Source organism: Branchiostoma lanceolatum, chromosome 7 (genome assembly GCF_035083965.1).
Source record: "Branchiostoma lanceolatum isolate klBraLanc5 chromosome 7, klBraLanc5.hap2, whole genome shotgun sequence".
Lineage (NCBI taxonomy): Eukaryota > Metazoa > Chordata > Leptocardii > Amphioxiformes > Branchiostomatidae > Branchiostoma > Branchiostoma lanceolatum.
Genome location: NC_089728.1, coordinates 2,969,890 through 2,989,802, shown reverse-complemented (window position 1 = coordinate 2,989,802; position 19,913 = coordinate 2,969,890). Strand labels below are relative to the sequence as shown.

General features: G+C 44.6%; 3 protein-coding genes across 3 annotated transcripts in view; 1 reads left to right on the top strand and 2 right to left on the bottom strand.

The window, feature by feature from the left end:
• The first annotated feature begins 1,378 nt into the window (after positions 1-1,378).
• LOC136438560 (methyltransferase-like protein 27) lies at positions 1,379-4,759 on the top strand. Its single transcript, XM_066433398.1, has 5 exons — positions 1,379-1,576; positions 2,482-2,610; positions 3,039-3,174; positions 4,000-4,092; positions 4,528-4,759. The coding sequence occupies exons 1-5, from the start codon at positions 1,463-1,465 to the stop codon at positions 4,707-4,709; spliced, it is 654 nt and encodes a 217-aa protein (XP_066289495.1). The 5' UTR covers positions 1,379-1,462; the 3' UTR covers positions 4,710-4,759.
• Positions 4,760-5,206: 447 nt separating this feature from the next.
• LOC136438559 (rotatin-like) lies at positions 5,207-9,241 on the bottom strand. The gene is made up of 6 exons (XM_066433397.1): positions 9,077-9,241; positions 8,627-8,826; positions 8,070-8,217; positions 7,461-7,583; positions 6,462-6,635; positions 5,207-5,921 (listed from the first exon to the last, which is right to left on the bottom strand). Exons 1-6 carry the CDS (start codon positions 9,126-9,128, stop codon positions 5,836-5,838), a joined length of 783 nt encoding a protein of 260 aa, XP_066289494.1. The 5' UTR covers positions 9,129-9,241; the 3' UTR covers positions 5,207-5,835.
• Positions 9,242-9,758: 517 nt separating this feature from the next.
• Positions 9,759-19,913, bottom strand: part of LOC136438318 (rotatin-like) — a 28,292-nt gene continuing 18,137 nt past the window's right edge. The window contains exons 29-42 of the mRNA XM_066433080.1: positions 19,367-19,498; positions 18,837-18,906; positions 18,140-18,268; positions 17,314-17,403; positions 16,538-16,696; positions 15,691-15,976; positions 14,466-14,560; positions 13,769-13,859; positions 13,109-13,268; positions 12,365-12,600; positions 11,737-11,874; positions 11,275-11,451; positions 10,429-10,653; positions 9,759-9,992 (exon numbers count right to left, since the gene is read on the bottom strand). Coding sequence (XP_066289177.1) covers positions 9,790-9,992; positions 10,429-10,653; positions 11,275-11,451; positions 11,737-11,874; positions 12,365-12,600; positions 13,109-13,268; positions 13,769-13,859; positions 14,466-14,560; positions 15,691-15,976; positions 16,538-16,696; positions 17,314-17,403; positions 18,140-18,268; positions 18,837-18,906; positions 19,367-19,498 — 2,191 coding nt within the window. The 3' untranslated portion in view covers positions 9,759-9,789. The remainder of the gene's footprint in view (positions 9,993-10,428; positions 10,654-11,274; positions 11,452-11,736; positions 11,875-12,364; positions 12,601-13,108; positions 13,269-13,768; positions 13,860-14,465; positions 14,561-15,690; positions 15,977-16,537; positions 16,697-17,313; positions 17,404-18,139; positions 18,269-18,836; positions 18,907-19,366; positions 19,499-19,913) is intronic.

The window sequence follows — 19,913 nt, the reverse complement described above, 5'->3', positions numbered from 1 at the left end:
TTTCTTTTGCCTTTATTATCTCCATGAAATAAGACTTTTTCATTGGGATATTGTTTTGCGTGTGTTTGCGTGTGTGTTTCCGTGTGTCACCGGATGCTATAAGTCAGCATAACTGAAGAACGTGTAAATGGATTGTAATGGTATTTGGTATGTGGGTAGGTGTTGGGAAGAGAAAGGTCAAGGTCGATTTTGGCCCCCCCTGGTATGTGTCACAGCCCTGCAATGGCGTATTCGTAATAATCTTCTAAGGAGAGTAACCGAAGAAAGGAACAGCAGATTTTCATGCTATTTGGTATGCAGGTAGGTTGCAGGTAGGTCGGACAGAGATGTACAAACTGAAGTGCAAATTATGCAAGTTGGGACTGAATTTGCATAAGTAATGAGGAATATCTACACCTCCATTCTAGGTATGTGCTGGGAGGTCACACCTGTCAGATCTGTTAGTCTCAAATCTAGGACAATAATTCCCAACAGCTGGCGGTAAATTATGTTACTAGAAATGGTGCTAATGCAGTTTGCCTGTGTATTTGCGTGTGTGTATATGTGTGTCATCGGTTGCTTTTGGTCAGCATAACTAAATAACGTGTACATGGATTGCAATGGTATGTGGTATGTGGGTAGGTGTTGGGAGGGGAAAGGTCAAGGTCAATTTTGGGCCCTCTGGTATGTGTCACTAGAAGTGCAATGGCGTATTTGTCAAAAACACATCATATATAAAAACAAATTTCGTGGAGATTTTGGTTCTTCAGACTCTTGTTGTTACTGTTGTTCTGCTTGCATACCCTTAGAAATTCACAAAGGTAAACAAATATTTACATCAGTTTATTTCTAACTTAACTTGTAACTTGTAACACACTGGGTGTAGTTTGGATACATTCCGCTAGAAGGCGCAGCTGCATACGTGTCTTCTTCTTCTTCTTCTTCTTCTTGTGATTATGTGCACAACCTCATCATGCTGAGGGCTACGGCACAGTATTTTGGTCAAGGTCAATTAGGGCACTGGTTGCTCGCAGTCTACTAGTATTTGTGTTTTGTGTCCGGTGTTCTCTGTCCCCTGGCTCCTCAGAGGGCAGGGGCGCCACTCCCTGACCGTCACCCGGTGCTGGGGGACGGCGAGTACCCGTCAATGTGAGTAAAGAGTTAATGTAGGGTAGTTTACATTTAGTCTGGACATTTACCTTGATACCTTGATACCATTTGTGTGGGTATGGATGGGGAGGATCTGAGTAGCCTGACGTGGTAGACAGGCCAGGTAGACAGCCTAGCCTTTTCCGCAAACCCTTCCCGAAAGGTTGCGTCATCAGGTCATGACCCGCGCTGGAATGCGGAAGTGCCACACGCAGATCAGCTGAGCCCCATGAGTCTCACCTCTGCAACAGTCGATACTCCAGAGTTTACATCATAAGTGTCGCAGAAATAGTGTGTACTGCAGAGTTTATAACATACTGAAGTAAAGTTTGCGATGACCTCGCACAAAGACGACGTTTACCAGAAGGTCTGGAGTGTTCAGCATCCCGGCATCACAACCGAGGAGTCCCAGAGATTCTACTCAACATGGGCGCCTCAGTACGACAAGGTAGGTGACTCAAGACTTTCCCATTGAAGCAGGGTATTATCATTATTGGGTGGGCCGACTACTCTCTCTTCGCAGCCAGGGGCTGAATTGCGAGGAGCGCACAGTTGTCGGGGTTACATCGCAAGGGTCTGGAGCGGCTGCCATTCGGCGCTAACTCAGGTGACCTCAATACAACAATTGCCCCATGAGCGAGTTCATCACAAGTATGTATAGGACCAAGTAAGAAGTTCAAGGACCTTCAAGGAGGTGAACGTTTTAAAAGAGTCCATTGGAAGAAGGTAGCGTTCACCTCCTTCAACCTCGCACTTGGAACTGCAGTCTACATGAATGTAGGAGGTTGAAAAACCGTCTCGATTATTTTGATTGGTACACATACCTGTTTTCTCAAATGCCGACTCCGTATCCCATTGAGGAAAAGGGTAACTATCCTACCACTGCATCCCAGTGCACTAGTATATAGTACCCGCCTTTATGGTCGATTCGGAAAGGTCTAGTAGCCAATGTGCCAAAGGAAATACTACCAGTAAATGCAGTTAGTAAATCGAATGGCACCCCGGCTAAAATGTCTCAAGGTCCCTCAAATCTCGAGTGGCGGTGGTGGTTTCCCCTCAGACAACTGCTATTGTGATAGTTCTGTTATTTCTGTATCAAAGGCCCTACGGAACTGAACTCAATATCCAACGCATCAGTCCACGAATACGTACTCTCCAAGCAAAGGTTGGAAGAGAGCTTGGAACTCCACTGCGTTGATAGTCAATTTGATATTGTCCGACCGCCAACAGGTGTCAGTTTGTCAGGGCGTCTGTTTGTTTGGGTGTTCAGAATTCCAGGTGGGTTTTGGTTTTGGCAAGGATGACCTTTGACATTTTTCTCCCACACTCCTCGTGTATGTACACACTGATCAGGATCTCACCACCACGGAAATTTACAACGGCCCGCGGCATATAGCAGAGGCTCTGGCGGGGGTTTTGGGAGACAGAAAGGATGCCCGTATTCTGGATGCGGCGGCGGGTACCGGACTGGTTGGAGAAGAGGTGAAAATATTCTTTCTACTTCACAGATGCAAACAGTTTTGTAGTGTTTTAATTGTTGATGATAAAAGATGGAACACTTCTCAGTTGTATGAATGAACTCATGGGTTAATCTTATAAAGTTTCTTCGTCATACGCTTTGTAACAGGGCCTCAGCTTTGTAAGACACATTCTCACGCAGAGGCCGTCCTCCCTTGATATACATATAATATATTCCCAGCCGTTTGTATATCAAGGGTGCTGGAAGATCCTGGAAGACTCTGGGAGAATGGTAAGACATTGTTGGCATGTTTAAGAGTCTGTGTATAGAACTTTACAAAAGTGAAATACTTAGTAATCCGAAAACACTCAGCTAAAGTGCGTGGCACAAATAGTTCGGAAACAACCAAAGCCAAGGTATGTCTAAATGTTACGCATATTTTAACCTTTAGCTTCGGAAGCTGGGATTCTCCAATATGGACGCGTTGGACGCCAACAAAGAGATGCTGGACATCGCCGAATCCAAGACGGTGTACAGAAACCTCATCCACGACCTTTTGGGGCCCAACCGGCTACAGATAGCGGACAGTGAGTCTTTTTGATACACTGCCTTTTTTTAACAGTTTTCTCATGGCTAAACGTTTATTGGGATTGATGAATACTAATCAACGAAAGTCAACAAAAATTTGTCCCTATGCCATGTTGTAGTGAGATTGCTTGAGATTTATACCAGCTGGAGAAGGTTTGCGATTGGTTTGCCATTCACTGATGCTAGAAACATTGCAAAAAATGTCAAACATCACTTAATGAAATGAATGAATGAAGACCTTTATTGTATGTTCGTGCCCCGAGGGGCTAGATACAGGTCGTTTAACATAAACCTAACTAACATGTAAGTGACATATACAGTGAAATATATACAGTACATTGTGTAAACATACATGGTAGTAGCCTGGAATCCAGACCTATTATAGCTGGATTCCAGGCTAACATGGTAGACGAAAGTGACAGGCTAAGCTCCTATGTCCAAACAATTTTGACGGATTCCATACGTTTTGTAATAACTTATTTTTCAGCATCGACCCATCTGTCTCAATTGACTTGGAAACCTTTGTACTCGATTTATATTTGCATATTTTGATTTTAGCTTTGCTTGCTCTGTATTAATGTATTGTCTTTTGTTTTGGTGGCGGTTTTAGCACTAGAATACGTTATAAAGTTGTTTTACATGATTTCCAGACGAAATCCACGACTTTGCAAACAAAAATTGGGACCGGTCTTTTGGGGGTAAAACATAGATTTGGAACCTTCTGAGGCCGTTTTCACCATAGTTAACGACTTAAGTGTGTCGCCTTTATGAATTGTTAATAAATGTCACAATTTAAAACAAAAACTAAAAAAAAAACATTTCAGACACCTATGACGCCCTGTGCTGTTCCGGGTCCTTCTCGGACGGACACCTGAAGTGCGACTGTCTGGAGGAGATGATCAGAGTCGTCAAGCCAGGTGAAGGATTCGAATGAACAGTAAGACAGATGTAGGGTCCAGTTCAGTGTTTTATGCAAGTTGTTGAGGCATTTTTTATGCACTCTTTTTAATGATCATTTCCCTAATCCGAAGAAAGAAACGCATCAGAAAGAGGTGTAATCTAAAAACACTTTTTAAAAAATGCGCAAAATGGACCTAGCATCTGCTTGAAGATTACGTCTGGCTATCCATTCGTGAATTTGAAAAAGAGAGAGATTGAAAAGACGAAAATCTATCCGACTAGTTGCTTGCTTTCATTTTACTCGTTTGTTGGTTTGTTTGGCTGTTCGACACGCACAGCCAGAGCTGCCTGACTAGCTTGTGGCTATTTTACTCGTTCAATGAACTTGCAAGAGGACATTACCATACTGCTGGAACAGGACTATTCACAGGTTGCCATATCGTTTCTTCCAGGCGGCGTGATTTGTCTGATTGTGAAGGAAGCGTTTCTGGAGACTGTTGAAGAGTACAGAAAGCTGGAGCCGCGCATGTCGGAGCTACAGGACAAGGGTCTCTGGGAGAGAACGTCCCGCATCGTTGCCGAGGAGTACGTGGAAAACGGCAACGGAATAATCTTTGTCTACAAAGTGTTGTAATCTACATGTTATATTAGATTTCGTAGTCAGTACTGTTAATACAGAAACGTTCGCGGTGGTTTTATGTTCTCGGTGACATTTCACCGCGAACGTAAAACTACCGCGAACATGTTTGTCCAATACTGTAGCAGTATGTGACTATAGCACTGACACAAACTTATAACCAGTGCAAAAACTCAATTTTCGCCTTAGCGCGAAATAAAAACGACGCGAACTTAAATGTATTTACAGTATCTCTCTACCAAACCAATCCAACACCCAACCTATCATTCCATACATACGTGTACATCTAAAGGAAATAGTAAACAACAGCATTAAAACTGTGCCATAAGGGCTCTTTGAATCAACAACTGATTATATTCTCAGATGGTTATCGTTTGAATATGCAAACTTTTTTACTTCAAAGTTTTGTAATATTCACTTAATGTAAGATTTCGTAGTCAGACTCAGAGTACCACATATAAGTAATGAAGAAACAATTCATCTGCAAATGTTGGTCTGATTATCATATCAGTTTATTCTTCAGATCTTCAAACTATTTTCTCTGTTCTATTTGTAAAGTTAGCTGCACAGTATCAAAATTATACTGTACATGTATGTAACTCTTCAAATATTTGAGATATTCATGCTACTACATTAGCAACATACAACATGTATTTACAATATTTCATATCAAGACATATGTAAACCTTTATACCATGAAAATTTTTCAGACAACAATATATCTATTAAATCATAACTGCACTTTCTGTTCTCTTTGAAAAGGCAGACGTACAGTATCCGAAGTATGTGTATTCAACTCTTCAAATGTTTAAGATGTCCATGCTAGCATATTAGCAACCTACAGCATGTATTTACAATATTTCATATCAACACATGTAAACAACTAATGTCCATAACTGTTTTATTTGTACAGGTAGCTACAAAGTACACGTATGTAACTCTTCAAATGTTCAAGATATTGTATTATAAGTCCGTGAAATTGGTATGTTTCTTAGTAGTCTCTTGACTTAGAGGTGTTGGCCATCAAACTTCTAGGGACCTGGTAAGTGGAGAGCTGCTAGAAGGCAGGCTTGTACGAATAGTGATGAAGAAGATAGATGACAGCTTGTGCTTTGATAGCTCGTCAGCTCCTGACCACAGAGACGATAGTCTTCATGTTGTACAGACACTGCTGCACCAACTTCTGTTCCTTGCTGCTGGTCGGTGGGTCTGGAAAGGTACAAAATAAGTCTTGATTAACATCACTGGTATGGTTGTAAAAAAAAAGCTGGTCATTGATGTTAAGATTTCCTCTTGGAATGGACGTAAAGCAAAGGTCCCGTGTTTGAGGAGAGCTGCACCTCAAACATGTGAAAGAACCCACTTCACTTACTGATACATAGAGGTCCTTGCCACCATGGGAAAACCGAACCTATCAGTCCGGTCTTATACAGCTTTTACTTAACATACAAGGTGGTTAAGCAATGCAAACAAAAAGTGTACTACGAGTTGATATGTTAAGAACATCTGTATCTGTATAGCCGGTATAACTGCCCTTCAGCTTTGCAGGTACGCGGCACAGCAGCAGCTGGTTATACTAGTACTACACTGAATGACCTGTCACACCTAACTTTTGCACATCTAGCTGTCCATTAAAGCTATCTAGACAAGATGCCCCTACAGTACTTTGTAATAAAGAATTCCTCTTAACGATACACAGCACACTATGTAAGAAAAGTAAGTTAATCCCCTGGAGAAATGCATCTTTACCTCTGCGTATGGCCTGCCATGACTCCTCCAGTCGGTGGACGACCGCAGCGTTCTTCAGCCCTACTTTCCCCTTCTGGCAGTTGGTGACGAGCGCCCACAGAGCTGAGGAGGCCACGGCTTTCAAGTGCAGGCTGCCGCTCTCCATACACCGCAGCAGGGTCTCCACAACTTTCTCTGCGGAAAGGAGTAAAACATCAGTACCAGAGTTAGTGGTGTCATGTTGGCGTAATGGTTAGTGTGACAAGCGCCCAAAAGGCCCAGAGAGCCGAGGAGGCCACGGCTTTCGAGTGCAGGCTGCCGCTCTCCATACACCGCAGCAGGGTCTCCACCACTTTCTCTGTGGACAAGAGTAAAACATCTGAGTTAGTGGTGTCATGTTGGTGTAATGGTTAGCGTGACAAGCGCCCAAAAGTACTCTCCAAGCAGAGGAGTGTGTCCGGCAGGTTTTTGACGTGTTTTTAGGCGTTTTAGTCGGGCTTTCTACTTTGTCATGGTTTTCTTGTCTCTATAACCCACAGTTTGTGATGACAAAGTAGAAAGCCCGACAAAAACGCCTAAAAACACGTCAAAAACCTGCCGGACCCACTCCTCTGCTTGGAGAGTACTTAGCAGAGTATCCACTACTTTCTTTGTGGAGAAGAGTAAAACATCATTGGTCAGTGACCCTGCCTTTGGACAAAGAAGCCATGAGTTTGAATCTTGGCTGTTGTCGCTCACCCAACAAGCACGCTACTGGAAAGAGTTGCAGTCCTTAGGATGGGACGTTAAGCCGTGGTTCCCTGTTCATTGTACTTGTCATTGCCATTGAAGAAATTGGATACTAAACAATGATGCTACTACAATGGTGTTTGGAATCCCCTGACATGCCCCTAGGCTTTGCCCTTGAGAAAGGCACTTTACACATATGTACAATAAAGGTTATCATTCATTTTAAGCTGACAGTGACAATTCTCCAACAACATTTGTAAGATGCAATGCGACATAAGAACTGCTACCCACCGTGTGCCACCATCCTGGGTTTGTTGGCCGGGTGGAAGCACATGTTCCTCAGGACCAGGAGGGCCAGGGTCTGACAGGATCGGGGGGAGCTCTGAACATGTTCCACCAGCAAACCTAGCATGTCTTAGGAGATACATGTAGATGTGTAAATCAGTTTATGTCATAGCTGGGCCATGATAATGTTCAATACAGGTGTTCAGGACTGGTCTGCATTTCACGGTATCACACAGGTGTCTACTTGTATCCCACGTACTCCCTAGCCTGGTATCCAAACCTAATTATAGCTCCAGAGTCTCTTCTGTCCTCTCCGCTATTAACTTCCATAGAATGATTTGAATGCACTTCTTGTCACATGTACGACGAAATTTTAGTACTGTTTTCGGGCGTTGACATTGATGTTCTTATACTATTTTGTATTTTCTTATGATTCTGTCTTTTCTCGGGTGAGTAGGACATGAAATTAATACAATAAGATGTATTCCGCATCACCCTCGTTTCCAGCCCCTCTGCGGTTCGGCCTGGTACCTCGGGTGATACAGAATACACCGTGCTGTATTCTTCACGAACAGAATACGTCACATTTTCACCTGCGTCACATTGAAAACCTACCTGGTATTTTGATAAGCATTTGTTGACCATCCAGGGAGAAGGACACATTAACCAGAACAGCCAACCACCTGGCTGCCGGGCTGTTCTGCTTCTTGTCCTTACCCCCCTTCCCTGGCACCACTGTGGAGAAGCCTTGCAGGAAATTACTCTGCAAAAAAAAATGACAACCAAAACATATATTCTTAGTAATCTTACAGCCAGAAATTTGATTAGTATAATCATGTTGTATCAAAAGTTAAACCTTTAATCAAGCTAGTTATGTACAATTGTAATTATAATTCTTGCTCTACATCAATGAAGGTTAGACATACCCCCAGGTAATGAGTAACTCAACTCAAGTTAGTGAAACAACGGGATAATTTGTAAACGGTAAGACTTTTCTTTAACTGTATAGCCGGTATATCCGCCCTTCAGCGTAACACACCAGCTTGCAGGCATATTACACCAAACCACCTGTCACACACCTAACCACCATTTCAGCCAGCATCCGCTGTCTTTTGTCAGTGAGAAGTCTTGCTCTATTTCTGTAAAAGTATCACAGTTCCACCACCCCTCACCTTCCACAGTATGCCTCTGCAGACGTTGGACAGCGCCAGGTTTGCCAGGACAGCAAAGACCGTCTTAAGATGGGCCCTGCCTCCCTGAGTGGTCTGTTTGGTGGCCATCTTGACCAGGCTGTGCACAACGGAACTTCCAGTCGACCCCTCGTGAGACGTCTTCACACCCGCCCTGCTGCTGGCTGCCAGGGAACTGCACGCTGGAGAGGAAGTACAAATTTGCTCAATCGTTCAGACCCTTATACTACTGTATACTGGCACAAATGGCAGTAAGTTTCCTTGCTGTTTCTGTAGAGGGGTATGTTTTTACAGGGAGGGGTCACTAGCCTTTTACCCATTTAAATCCCTTCTGAAAGACGGGTGCAGCCCCAACCAAGATGTCCTGCCCAGGATTGAACCGGGGTCCCCCAGTTACCAGAACCAGAGCTAAGTGGAGAAAGCAGAACAGACCTTTAGCACACTGTGCGGTGTATGTGGCCAGCAGTCCCAGCATGGCTGCCATCAGTGTGTGGTTGACCACCGCCCAGGACCACAGCTTGTGAACCACCTGGCTCAAACCTGCCTCTACAGCCGCAGCCTGGATAGGAGAGACATTATGGGTCAGATATAGTAGTAGTAGTAGTAATAGTATCCAGTATTACATTATACTGCTGCAGGGTTCCCTGACGCAGGGGTAGGCAGCAGTCGGCCAGTCTTCACACAGCGCCTCCAAGCGGCTCTGTCCAGCAGGTCCACGTTGGTGAGGCCGCACTCTGTAATGTCCTTCTTAACACACTCAATCCAAGATTTCTTTGGTCTACCACGACATACATGTATCAATCATTAACTCCTGTACCCAAACATACATGTTCCCGTGGTGTAAGCAGTAACGCAACTCTGCTGCTTGGTCATCTGGATCAAATTTTGTGTATCCTTGGGCCTGAATTTGAGGGTCAACTCTAGTTCGGACATGTTCTTAGGGATTGCATTCGTCATTTCGGATGGTGAGGTGTATGAGGGAGCTTCAGGCATAAGCCTAAAGCGTACAAACACTGCATGTAAAAGAACCCAACACACTTATTAAGAAGAGTAGGGGTGACCCGGTGTGCATGGCTAAAAACGCAAGCTATAACGAAGCCACATTGCACTACCACTAGCTACTTGAAAAAGCATCATGCTTCACCTCAATTGAGGATGACTGCTTTACTTACTTTTCCGTCCTGATACTTCAGCATGAAGTTCCTGAGAAGGTGCAGTGACAGCAGGAGGTCGGTGACCGCCGGGTCGTCCTTCCTGCGAGCGGCCGGCTTGCCGGTGTTGAGCGAGTCGAGGTTCATCTGGGCATGCAGATCCTTCATGTTGTCCACTGTGCTGTCTACAAACCCAGCTGGAAAAATACAGGAAGGATGAAAGAGTCAGACATTTCATGACCCAGATGTGCTGTTTGTGGCATTGAATGGGCAGGTAGCTAGGCTAGCGGACATGAGATCAACAGGTCATGGTTTCAATTCCAGGTCAGGGACATCCTCTCAGAAGGGACATAAAGCCGGCTGTCTATAGTGTTAGAGGAGAGCCACCTTTGAAGCATGTTAAAGATCCCACCACACTTATTGTTAAGAGAAGCGGCCCATCCCAGTGTGAGTGGATCAAACCTATCAGTCTGGTCTTACGCAGCTTGTACTTAATGTACAAAACTGGTGATTTACACCCAAAGGTAGTTTACTGGTTATGTGGAACAAACAACAAAAAAAAGCATATGTCCTTAAACAGGATGTATATGTCAAGTATCTGCAGATGTAAATCAGAGAATGTCAAAGACCTACACTGCAGAGCTGTGTGTTTGGCTGTTTTGCTGTGAGCCAGCAGCAGAGCGAGGCTGTTCCCCACAGCTGCCCTGCTGTCCATGTGGGACGTGTTGCTGTCCATGTTGCTGTCCATGTTGCTGTCCATGTTGCTGTTATTGCTGTCCAGACTGTCGTACAGCTGCACCAGACACAGACACAGCGCCGACCCACAGGACACAGGCTCTGTCTTCTCACTCTCATCGTCTGGAGGGGGAGAAGATGATGTAACTTTAAAACAGGTTTCACTTGATGTTAACTGATACTTGTGATACACTATAGTGAGGTTACTGTAAATGCAGAAATGTTCGCGTTGGTTTTATGTTTGCGGCGTCCATTTTGCCACGAACTTAAAACCACCACGAACATTTTTGTCCAATGTTGTAGCAGCATGTGACTATAGCACTGCCGCAAACTTAACACCATCGCAAACAGTCCATTTTTGCCTCAGCGTAAAATAAAATCCACACGAACTTAAAAATGCATTTACAGTAACACATAGTGGAGGATGCAAATGGTACCAATAGTGCCATGGTACCTATTATTAGATTCACTTAATCAACTGTCTTGGATTGCAGAGTGACACTGAAAACTTAAATACAACATAGATCATGTTGTACACTGTGTACCAAGTCAAGATATAAAACTTTTATCTTCCTTCCACCTTCCACTTCCATCTTCCTTCCACTTTCATCTTCTTTCCTTCCTTCTACTTCCATTCTTACAGTGTGTAGTAAAGATGCAAGTTCATCAATTCAAAATTGTATTAACCCTTAATGATCAATGCTTTAGATCTGTTTTTTAAGAATCCAAAACTGTGCTACAGACCTGCATCTTTGACCCTCGCCCTGTCCAGCAGCAGACTTAAGGATGGCGGAGGGTCCGTGCCGGTGGAAGGTTTCCCCTGCTGCTGTCCATCCTCTGCCAGCAGCAGGGCCACCAGATGCACCGCGGACAGCTGGAGGTGGGCAGGGGCAGACACGGATAGACATGACTGCACTGATTCTGGAGGGACAAGAAAACAAGAGCTACATACCACTAAAAAATCATGACTACAGCATGTCCAGAACACGAGCTATCAAAATCAGAAGTTCCACTGCAGTACAAGCCATTAGGGACCCAAAATCTAATCATTTCAAGGTCTCATGAAGACCTACCCACACACGAAATATCAAGACAATCCACCCAGGCCTTCCTCCTGAGTTATCATGTTCACACATGTAGTTTCATGTCCCTAACAATAGATACCTCAGAACAAAGAAGTATAACGAGCACATTCCTGGTCCTTACCGAAGAATGTGTCCCAGTTGTTAGCGAGAGAGACGGAGATGTCGGCTGTGGCGTCCCTGCCGTCGGTCTGCACCACACTGCTGAGGAAGCTGTACACACTCCGCCACAGGGTACAGCAGGACGGGTACATGCTGTCTTCTGCAGAGAAACATTTAGAAAAGTGAAAGTGATCTCAAATCAGTGAAGTTCACTGAAGAGCTATGCTTCCCCCAGTCATGACAGAGAAGACAGACACTATGTACAGTATGTACAGTTTCATTGTACCAGGGTAATTCCCCTGGCTTTTTTCGAAAAGAACAATGAACAGTGGACCACTGCTTTGTGTCCCGACCCTTTCCGGTAGCATGCATGTCAGGTGAGCGACAAGAGCTGAGATTCGAACTCCTCTTGGTCCAGAGGCAGACTCGCTAACCACTGGATGATGCACGCGACTTAAAATGGTTTAGGTTTTTAGGAATGGATAAAGCTGTCCCTTTCAATCAGAAATCTGGATTGCACTGACATCACATTAAAAAGTACTCACAAAACAATCTGCTTCAAAACTTAAATCTAGCTATCTTTGAGGCTGCCAAATTCTGCTTTAGTTAATGACTCATGTGGTCATTCTCACTTGAACTTACCGACTTACCTTTATCAAGCGTTCTTCCTACAAGCAGAAGTTGCAGGACAGTCTTGACGTTGTTCCTCCCCTGAGCAAAAGTCTTCCCCAGGCCAGGCTTGTTCAGCACACAGGTTCGCATCAGGCTCAGGATGGAACAGTGCATGTGCAGCAGCTCCCCCAAGAGGAGTTTTACAGTACTGCACTTTGCCGTTGACTCTCTCTGCTCTTTTAACTGGATACGGAGGATGTCGGCATCTAGAAATCTAAGGGAAAAAGACTTACTGATTAGTTCTGTGTTGTACACCTTTGGAGATGATAGATGCACTTAATTTGCTGTTTGATTCGAGTCTGCGGATGACATCTGCGCACGCATCAATTTTCGCTTAACAAAGTTTTCGACCATACTGAAATCATACAGAGCAGCTGCAAAATGAGCAAATATACGTAAATTGCAAAAAATATAGAAAACGGATAGTGCAATAGGATGCCAAAGTCAATTCTAAAGTCAAAGTTCAACCTTTTAGATTTCATATTTAACTCAAGGCAATTTTTGTTGTTGCCAAACTTGTTTTTCTGCACACTTGCATCAGTTTTGGGGTTCCCAGAGAATGTCATCCATGTAATGGAATCAACATGGCCCTATTCAAATGTACATCCCAATAGAGGGTTATAATATTTCAAGCTTTTTGCAGTTGAAATTTTTCGCAAAAAAACAATAGTGCGCTACAAACTCTCTCAAAACAATCAGCGTAAATATACAGTCTTATCCACCTGAGCAAGCTGTTAAAAATGTTGTGCTGAGAGATGGACTGCAGTGCATCGTGGGAAGCCATGACCACCATGTTGGAAACAAGGCGAGTCAGTGCGGCCAAAAGGTCGGGGGTCACCACGCTGGGGTAGTCCACTCCGACTGGTTCACTGTAGGTGGAACCTGGGGGAGGTAACATTGAGAAAAGAAGTTATCTTAAAATTCTTGAAATTTTCAGTGAAGGACAGCAAGGTACACATTTGTCGTACATGTACAATAGAAAAGTAAAGATATTCTTGGGATAGTCGTGCACGTATCTTACCAGATTTGGCTACTGAAAAGGCTGTTTTAGATCCTTGTCAGCAGTCGTTTCTGTCACAGCCTGCTAGCAAATCTTATGACATTAGAATTATACGACCACCTACGACGGTGTAACCGCACCGTGACGGAAAAAAAATTTGCTTCAAAAATGCTAGTTTGGTTGGAAGTGATTAAACAATTGGCTTTAACAACTGGGTTGCCACATTCCGGCATGATAGGTTAGGGTTTTGAGTTTATTCAGATTCACAATTAGCTTAACAATATGGTACATTGCAGCAACCTGTGGTCCGTATCAACAAACATTTTAACAAGAGAAGTTTGCACACTTAATGTGTTAGCCATTGTCGACACAAGTGTTTCACCTGCAGTGGAGTCTGTAGACTGTCTGGATGGAACCCTGCCACCCACTGGACCCTGTACTACAGCAGGCTGGGGCACAGGGGTGGCCGACATCTGAAAATCAAACAACTCGTTAGGCACAATTAACAAAGCCTGTTGACCGGTGTAAGGGTCTAGAATCTACCCCAGTGAATCATCAGTAACAATTAACAAAAATCATAGGACCCTGTACAACTGCAGGCTACGGCACAGGGGTGGCCGACATCTGAAAATCAAACAACTCGTTAGTCACAACTAACAAAAACCAAGGAACACTGCAGTGATGTCCATGTAGCTCAACTAGAAACAGCCTCACTCTTGAGCTCCTGTGATAATTAGTTGGAAACTGGGAGAGCCCGGTACAAATCCTGGGAAGGGCATCTCGGTTGAAGAAATGACACAGAATATAAGATGTTCAATGTACAAGGAGTACGTTTACGACAAAATCAGTACTTTTCAAAAAAGGAAAATAGGTATTTTATCATTAGCATCCATTTTCCAATATATAGTTGCTGTTGACTCTCTGCTCTTTTAATTTGATACGGATGATTCTTCATTTTTCCGCTTCTTTGCACGATTTATAGTATGCAAACAATCGTTTTGGGAAAAATTGATGCCCACATTGATGTCATCCATATAATCAAGTCAGTGTGACTTTAAGAATATAAATGACTTGTGTACCTGTGTGGTGAGTGTAGCTGTGGATGTGAAGTACTGCTCTCCTGACGTTAGACTGCTGCGGGAGGAACCAACGTCTCCCGTAGGGGTGCTGTGATCTGGGACGGAAAAACAACAAACAAACAAATAATGCAGTGAGCAACAACAGAAAGGAAATTGCTTTATGAACATAATGAGCAACCATTAATGATTAAGCAAAACTCAGTCATTTTCTATGAACAGACTGCTGATACAACACTTTAGGTTGTCCAATAGTCTCCTTCAGAAAGTGTCTGACGTTTGTGATGTCTGATGTATGAGGTTTTTACACACCCGAAGTTGATGTAGTGCCCCCAGTGTCGCTCTTAACTCTCCGTTCAATGCATGCGTAAGTGTATGAGTGTGTGTGCATGTGCATGCGTGCATGTGTTTTTACCAACCTGAAGTTGACATGGTGCCCCCAACTGGACTCCGTGGCATGCTGTGAGTGCATGTTTGTCTGCATGTGTGTACAGACTCAGGCTTGAGTGTGCATGTATGACAGAGGGTTAAGATGTGTGAATTTACAAGGTGTTTACCCACCTGAATTTAACGTAGTGCCCCCAACATCAGTCTGTAAAGTCTGTATCACATCGTAGCATGCATGAAGGCTATGCCAACTGGCTGGATGATACTGTGTGTTCTTAGGGTTAGGCCGTGTGGTTTAAAAGGTTTCTTTACCCACCTGAAGTTGACGTGGTGCCTCCAGTGTCGCTCTGTGACTCTGTGGGCTGCCTGAAGGCCACACTGACTGGCTGGATGACGCTGTGTGGGTAGTAGTTCCCCAGCATGAAGCTGACATGAGTGTAGAACTGACAGTGGTGTAGCAGGGACAGTGTGTGTGTGTGTGTTTACCCACCTGAAGTTGACGTGGTGCCCCCAGCATCACTCTGTGACTCTGTGGCCTGCCTGAAGGCCACACTGACTGGCTGGATGACGCTGTGTGGGTAGTAGTTCCCCAGCATGAAGCTGACGTGCGTGTAGAACTGACAGTGGTGTAGCGGGGCCAGTGTGTGTGTGTGTGTGTGTGTGTGTGCATGTTTGTGCGTGTGATAGCCCACCTGAAGTTGACGTAGTGTGCCCAGCATCACTCTGTGACTTCTCAGCATGCCTGAAGGCGTCACTTGAAGTTGAACCGGCTGGACAATACTGTGATGGGTTTTAGTGTGTGTGTGTGTGTGTGCATGTTTGTGTGTGTGTTTTTACCCACCTGAAGTTGACGTAGTGCCCCCAGCGTCGCTCTGTGACTCTGTGGCCTGCCTGAAGGCCACACTGACTGGCTGGATGACGCTGTGTGGGTAGTAGTTCCCCAGCATGAAGCTGACATGCGTGTAGAACTGACAGTGGTGCAGCAGGGCCAGGAGGGCGGGCAGCCCCACCAGGGTGAACCCTGTGTCCTCGTCTGTGACGCTCGGGCCCTGCCAGGCGCTGTCGTTGGCCTGGGCCGGGGTGGTGGGCAGTGCTTGGGAGGTCAAGTTCACCAGCACGGCTGCTGCCTGGGAAGTACAGAAGCAATATGGAGATACCGGTACTGTAAATCCCTTTAAGTTTGCAAGTATCTAATTACGCGGTAGGGAGAAAATGGAGTGTTCGAGGCGGTTTAAAGTTTGTGGTTAAAACAAGGGGGGAAGCAGGCAGAAGACAGAATGAGCATTTTCACATTGCTTTTGAGTTCACAGCAAAGGCAATAAACCACCACGAAAAATTTAACATTTACAGTACTAAGTGAAGTGGTGTAAGTTTCCATAAGGTGCCCAGGGATTTCAGGAAGCTGCCCATGTTGGCTGTTAGGCACACAGTAGAGCAGGCTGAAGGGCTGTTATACTGGCTCTCCAGATACAGATACAGAAGCTGGTTTGTTAAGCTGAAGGGCGGTTATACCGGCTATACAGATACAGAAGCTGGTGTGTTATGCCAATGGGTGGATATACCAGCTAAGAGGATACAGAAGCTGGCGTGTTACAATGAAGGGCGGTTATACCAGCTATGTAGATACAGAAGTTGGTGTGTTATGCCGATAGGCGGATATAACAGCTATTCAGATTTAGGTCTGTTACCTGTTGCCTGACCAGGCTGCACTCGGTGTGGTCCAGCAGGACACTGATGCTGGTGCCCCAGATGCCGCCCGTCACCTGCTGGCAGCCGGTCGTCAGGGCGATGCGACCCTCCTCGCTACCGGACAACAGGACGGCGATGCCCAGCCCTGCTGCTCGCACCTGGGGGTCGCAGGACAGAAAACAGAGATGTAATATATTCATTTATCTACTGTCGAATGTCACAGTACACTACACTGACTCTCGAGGCAGCACAGCTGATGTTTGAGAGTCAACACTTACACTGACTTAGGGACACAGACGACTACATGGCAATGGCAATTTACACATCACTATACAAACTGTCTATGTCATTTGAATTGCAACAACACAATACTGGGGCACTAGGCAACGATTGCTTGATTATGTATTGTGCATCATGCATTTCAAATTGCTGTGGGTTCCATTGTTAAGATAAGGCCACACCAATCTAATTTCTTGGTTAACAGATTTAAAAAAAAAATTATCACAAGGACATCATTAAAACAGAAGGCTGGGGTGAAAACTTGCACCTGATCCTGTTCACTCCCTGAAACTGTGTGCACCAATTAAAGTACAGTGTACAAAATTTCCTCTGCGATTCTGTTTTCATGTTGATTTTCCAATCTAGCATTTTTTTAAAAAACCCGTTAACCAAGAAATTAAATCAGCGTGGCCTTATCGTTGAATTATCCTGCTGGTTGTCACACTCGATTTGGAATGCTTCACTGTTAGGATTATAGCTTAATATAAGTTTTCACCTCTGGATCCCTGTAGGCCCAGAGCGGCACCAGCCAGTCCAGCCCTGCGCCTTCCTCAGACTTGGTGTTCAACCACAGCAACGGCCAGTCCTGACAACACAGAAGGCAACCAGACATTAGAAACTCATGAGAACATTGTTCGTCCAGACCCTCTAGTGCCTATATAGTGGCAAATAGGCAGTGGCAGGGTATATACTTTTTACAGGAAGGGGTCCCTTCCGAAAGACGATACAGCCCCAATCTAGATGTCCTGACCGAGGATTGAACTGGGGTCTCCAGGTTACCAACTAATTGGAAATAGAAGATCAACTCTGTGGCTGCTACCAGTTCAGCCAAAGGGATGTCACGAGGGAAGACTTGAACCTCCTCAACCTACACAGCGTTAACTAGCAGGACAGCGGCACCTGGCTGTCTGCCATCAAGCCACGACATCTATATGCAAGCACACAGGGAGAACAACAGACGATAAATCTGGTAGTAAGTGTGACTGAGTGTCATACATGTCAATTAGACTCTAAGACTACTAAATGGAATATTCAAATTAAACAAGCATGTTCAGTTTGTTTTGTTTGTTCAGACTCTTGTAGTGCATGGTGGCACATAGGGCAGCAAGTTCCTTGCAGGTTCAGTAGCAGGTATAAATTATATTTTCATAGGGAGGGGTTGCTACCCCTTCCCCTTTAACATGCACCTCCTCAAACAACGGATCCCCATTTTACGTCCCTACCATATGACGGGTGCAACCCCAGCTGAGATGCAAAATGCTTTTATGAAGTTGTCCAAAAATCATTCAATTCAAATAAAACAAACAAACAAGCAAACCAACCTTGTTAGTGGTGACCTGCGCCATCTCCAGTGCCAGGTGTTTGAGACTGATGGAGGCGTTCTTGATGACTCCCTTCCCCATGTAGGACCTGGTGGTGCTACCGCGCCCCACATGGAAGGACAACACCACCTGGGAAAGGAGGGTTAGAAAAAAGGTAAAGGTCCAGTAGCCTTCCTGAGGCCAATGCAGAGGCCATCTAAATCAGAGCCCATTGACCATGACTCAACACACCCTCCTCCAGCACGGCTGAATGCGCTCGGCATCAGCCCTGCTATTCTACCCCGATTCTGGTGCTGGCGACGTCACCAAAACAGCTTTCAGCCAATCAAAGCTTGGCACAAGCTCATCTTAGGGAAAACTGCAAAGGTCGCTGGGAAGCTATCAGCCAATCAGGTTACGTCTTACATCGCTACTATGGGTTCAGAACAAAATAATGGCTGTCTGTGACAAATAAGGCTAGCTCATTAATCATTCATGAGCAACTGTCAGTAAGGTCAATACCACCTGTCAGGCACCTTTGACCAGTTGCTGTCGTCACACATTCAGGCCACGTGACATAGGCTTGAGTCATTTCAACTTGAGAAGGGTCAGACTGAAATCTTGTTGGTGAGTGCTTTACATTGTGTATCGAAATAATGTGTAAAACTCGTACTATGTAATAAAACGTTTGTGGAAAAGTGTCTAGTACTGTACAGACCTCTCGTAGTGTCTCCAGTAGCTCCTGACAGAGAGTTTCCCTGGTGCTGCTCCCAGTACTCCAGTCTGGTCTGTACAGGAAAACAAAAATTGTAAATCTCACACATATCATACAGACCAAAAATACGCAATACACCAAACAGCAGATACTCATTGACAAGCAACTGGATAAAATCTACAAACAATCAGACGTTTCAGGTAGTATCCACTTAACTTTTACTGAGGAAAGGTAGTGGATGCTACCTGAAATATCTGACCGTTTCCAAATCTTATCCAGTTGCTTGAGTAACTGCTATTTGGCATACTTCATTACCTCGATGTCTATCCTTCATCAAACCAAAAAAATGTACTTGTTAATAAGGTAAAAGGATTGTAGTCACAGTACCGTGGACAGATGAAGTTGAAAGGTCTAAAAAGTGGAATGTAATAGTCATGTAAAATACCTCTAAATCATGAAGTGACGGCAGATAACAAGATTATACCAAAATATAAAAATGTAATATAGCAGTGAACATTCTAAACCGTTCCCACCTTGCAGTGACGTGGACGAGACAGTGCAGGGTGCTCTCCAGCGAGGCCAGGTCGTAGAAGTGGGAGGGGTCAGCCAGGTGTAGCCTCTGGAGGAACCCTTGTGCCAGGTCCCCCAACATCAGCTGGTGGGCTCTACTTTAACACAACATCAGGAAAGGTTATGTGAAGTTTTATGTGAAGATCTGTTCTTTAAGCTCCATTCTATCATTACAAAGATTGAGATTGTGTCACTATTTTGCCATCAGCTAAAAACAATCTTTACTGTGTTCTGCTGCTGCAGTGGTCTGGACACTCTGCAGCTGCAATCGGTCTTTCTTCAACCCTCTCCACTGCATCCTGTTCTTTACGAGCTTCTTTAGCTCCCATGATTTCCAATAGTTTATTTTTCCACACGTTTCAACATAAATCACACTACTGAAATTGTAGGTTCAGTAACACTATAAAGGCTATGTCTTCTGATAGGCATAGGTTCTAACTTGCAAAAAGGACTTGCACCGGGGTCTCCAAGTTACCAACTACATGTAATTGGAACCAGGATCTCAACTGG

Excerpts from the sequence above, each read along its gene's own strand:
- LOC136438559 (XM_066433397.1), bottom strand. The coding sequence starts at position 9,128 with ATGGCAGCCATGCTGGGACTGCTGGCCACATACACCGCACAGTGTGCT. Across the intron at positions 8,827-9,076 it reads CACCGCACAGTGTGCTAAAG|CGTGCAGTTCCCTGGCAGCC; the intron begins GTCTGTTCTGCT and ends CTTCCTCTCCAG. Across the intron at positions 7,584-8,069 it reads AATGCTTATCAAAATACCAG|ACATGCTAGGTTTGCTGGTG; the intron begins GTAGGTTTTCAA and ends GTATCTCCTAAG.
- LOC136438560 (XM_066433398.1), top strand. The coding sequence starts at position 1,463 with ATGACCTCGCACAAAGACGACGTTTACCAGAAGGTCTGGAGTGTTCAG. Across the intron at positions 1,577-2,481 it reads GGGCGCCTCAGTACGACAAG|GATCTCACCACCACGGAAAT; the intron begins GTAGGTGACTCA and ends CACACTGATCAG. Across the intron at positions 2,611-3,038 it reads CCGGACTGGTTGGAGAAGAG|CTTCGGAAGCTGGGATTCTC; the intron begins GTGAAAATATTC and ends TTTAACCTTTAG.